At 42.9% G+C, this 3,321-nt stretch overlaps 2 protein-coding genes across 2 annotated transcripts; one reads left to right on the forward strand and one right to left on the reverse strand.

Annotated features, from left to right (window-relative positions):
- Positions 1 to 433: 433 nt before the first annotated feature.
- On the forward strand, positions 434 to 594 carry Pmar_PMAR020014 (hypothetical protein; the record flags this gene model as incomplete). Its single annotated transcript, XM_002767636.1, has 1 exon — positions 434 to 594. A coding segment is annotated over one exon (161 nt), but the record flags the coding sequence as incomplete, so codon positions are not given.
- Positions 595 to 2,199: 1,605 nt separating this feature from the next.
- On the reverse strand, positions 2,200 to 3,207 carry Pmar_PMAR020015 (Protein virR, putative; the record flags this gene model as incomplete). Its single annotated transcript, XM_002767637.1, has 6 exons — positions 2,200 to 2,338; positions 2,384 to 2,491; positions 2,559 to 2,632; positions 2,704 to 2,844; positions 2,887 to 3,047; positions 3,094 to 3,207. Coding segments are annotated over 6 exons (737 nt in total), but the record flags the coding sequence as incomplete, so codon positions are not given.
- Positions 3,208 to 3,321: the final 114 nt, after the last annotated feature.

Raw genomic sequence — 3,321 nt, forward strand, 5'->3', positions numbered from 1 at the left:
ACAACGTAATTACGCATAGTGATGGAGTTGGGCAGTACGCTATTGCCTATCTACTCATATCAGGGTTAGTATCCCTATTATGCCGTAATAGAGTACTCCTCCTGCGAGCACAGCATAGATTGGCATCACAGACTAGACGGTATACAACATTCGTAGAGAAGATAGCGGACCTAGCCAGAGGCATTGGTGGTGCTAACCTAGGTATGCTGCTATTAATACACTATGTAGTAGTGTACTCACCCTCAGGCATTAGCGTTGGTTTGGATGAGTTACGGACCGAAGTATCATCCATGAGGCATCAGATGATGGGAGCAACTGTCAATCTACAGCATTCTCATAAAGATGTAGGGTGGCGGCTGCGGCAGATCGTATAGTAGTCTTGAATAGTATACAATGACAGGAAACACAAGTGTCGGAGGATAATATATTATCGATGAGCCAACGTCATGCAGAAGAGGCTGCTATATGGCAAGCTGAACGGCAGCAACATCTACAGTCAGCTGTAGCATGGCTTGCACAGAAGAAGGTCTATGAGAAGAAGTTGGCTACATGGAAAGAGGAGAAGGAGAGCTTATTGGAAGAGATAGGTCATTTGTAGGCTATTCATAACATCAATATGATGATCCTAATCATAATCATTATCAGGAAAGGCAATGCTAAAGCTGTTGGCCCCGCGAAGGGAATGGTAATAGTGGAACACTAGGAGATGCAGTCTACCTCCTCTTAGGTGTCACACCATAGGCATTTGCCGAGGCGGTTGACACCAACCCTCCATCAGTGTGTACGAGAGATATTGGAAATACAACGGGGTCAGCTTATCATGAAGATGATGCTAGGGAGAAGGAATGAGATGCATACAGTGTAATACCACTACCAGCATAGTCCAGGATAGAATACCCTCATAGGAATGCACGATATGATACTACAACTAGGAGATTGCTGTGGTATGTCCCTGGTGATGTTAGTATTGGTAGAGGACGAGGCGTTCGTATAGAGGATGTTGTAGGTGGATGTATTGTGGGGATGGTCCCTACTGCTAACTCTATGTAGATACGCATAGACTTTGGTGTATTATCTCGAGCATACTTGTTACATAGGCCTATAGGGTACTCATCCAGAAGAATGAGTTCATCATTACCTAGTTATAAATGCTTTACATTATGGACAGCGGAAAGGTCTTATGACTTTTACAGCTCTAACATTAATATAGTAAATATGATCAAGTACTGTATGCTTCCCATCATAGTCCCTAGGTATGCTGCTTTGTTATCGCTCTATCAAGGCTGTGCATTAATGCTAAGGCAGTTGCCCTTACCCGATCACAGTTCTTCGTAGAGGTAATCAAGGCCAAGATGGACGAGTATTGCCGGTAATAGAGCTAACACCGTATCCCCTAACCTGTTCTATCAGGGCACATAAAACGACACGTATCCGAATGATAATGGATGGTATAGCACAGGTTATAAGGGATAACGCAGAAATGGGAGAGGGTAGTTCTCCCACTTAGAATGGGGATCGTCTACTCCCACACTGTAGCGATATCGTACGAATGATAAACTTAATATAGGACGTATTCGTTTATAGGTACCCTATAATATATGAATGATGTCTCCTCAATGTTACATGGAATATTGAAGTGGCTTTAGCCAATCTACCAACAGTCGTAGTATTATGAAAGTAACAGTATACGGAGTAGTGTTATAGTGATATTGGGTGTTGCTATATGCCGCTAACACAAGAGTTTCCTAACACGTCGCACTATACTCGATTCTCATGCTTCCCTTAGAAACATCTATTAAGGAACATTAACCTTGTTTATCGACTTTACAGTTACCACTTGGCGGTCCAGGTTTATCATGTACCTGTATGTAGTATACACTAGGAGATGAGGAGTACACATAGTACAGTATCTTGAGATAGCATAACTCTACTTCTCCCTCCCATCCTGGACGGTGGCGAGCTATAACATCCTTCTGATGTCTACTCCGTATATCAAGGGATAACACCTATATCATTAGCATAGCATGCCAATATAATAGCATCGTTCACTACACTATCTATTAGAGTCAGTACTTCCTCTTCCGACATATGGACGTATGCTCCGGCATCTTGTGGTACTTTACGATCACATTCCCATACCACTAGCAATCTATAGCATATACCATGAATGGTGGTATGATAGTGCTCCCCACCTACTACCGATCATTCTCTTCATAGCTGGTCTCTACCCAAGATGGTACAGTGGCCATCGGGTGGCACTCAGTCATAGGAAGGTATGGCTTTAAATCGAGTACAGGGGTACCATCTACCACGTCTAAACCCGATATAGTAACCGTACCTAGTAGCAGACCGGTTATCGTTATAGAATAATGAATAGTAATACCCTTATTGACATCAACATCATGTATACGGCATAGGGTGAGGCCTATTGGGTTGGGCCTATGTGGGCTTCTACATGCTAATGAGCCTACCTTAGCCCCACTATGGTTACCTAATAACACATACCAGCAAGAGTGGTACTATCATATTACGTGGAGGAGAGACTAATCCCTTGAGACCATTGAAGTTAGAGGATCTCTTAGCAAGATTGGTATTCAAGTGGAATACGTATATAACCCATACATGGGAGTACCTGATCACTACTATCTTAATACCAATAATGTTACTCTTGTATACTACTACTACTACTACTACTACTACTACCCCTGTAGGCCTTGTAAACAGCTACTAGGGTTAACTGCTGGGCGTATCTCTATAACACCTTTAGCTATATCTGCTATACCACTCTGTCGAGGTGTACCATTACGTCTCGGAAAACAGCTACGACAGGTACCCAACGTATACCTTACAACACTACTATCTACTGTAGTAATGACCATCCCTTACATAGGGTAATCAAGTCTACGATCTTCCTCATCATTTTCATCACTACTACAGCCATGTTGTGTAAGGCCTCCCTCAAGCCTTTTCTCTGCTCTTATCCTACCTGTCCTCTCAGCTAACCTCTTCTCAGTCTCATGTGCTAGCAATTCCTCTAGTGCCCTCACCTACTACACCCTATATGTGCCTTCTTGCTAACAGTAATAGTATTACTTTATTCTTCAGAGAGCCTATAACCCCAGCAGCGAATACTAATGCGCCTCCGACGACAATGAGGCCTGTAGTAGTAGTCGAGGATGATAACCGTGTCATAGAAGCAAAATGGACCTATCACAGTCCACCTCTACCAAATGATTAACACTATTACGAGACTACTAGACTGGTGGAGACTTATTAGCCGTGTTAAGTTAAGAGCTGGTGAGTACTAAGAAATCACTCTAA

Source organism: Perkinsus marinus (assembly GCF_000006405.1).
Source record: "Perkinsus marinus ATCC 50983 genomic scaffold scf_1104296970338, whole genome shotgun sequence".
Taxonomy (NCBI): Eukaryota; Perkinsozoa; order Perkinsida; family Perkinsidae; genus Perkinsus; species Perkinsus marinus.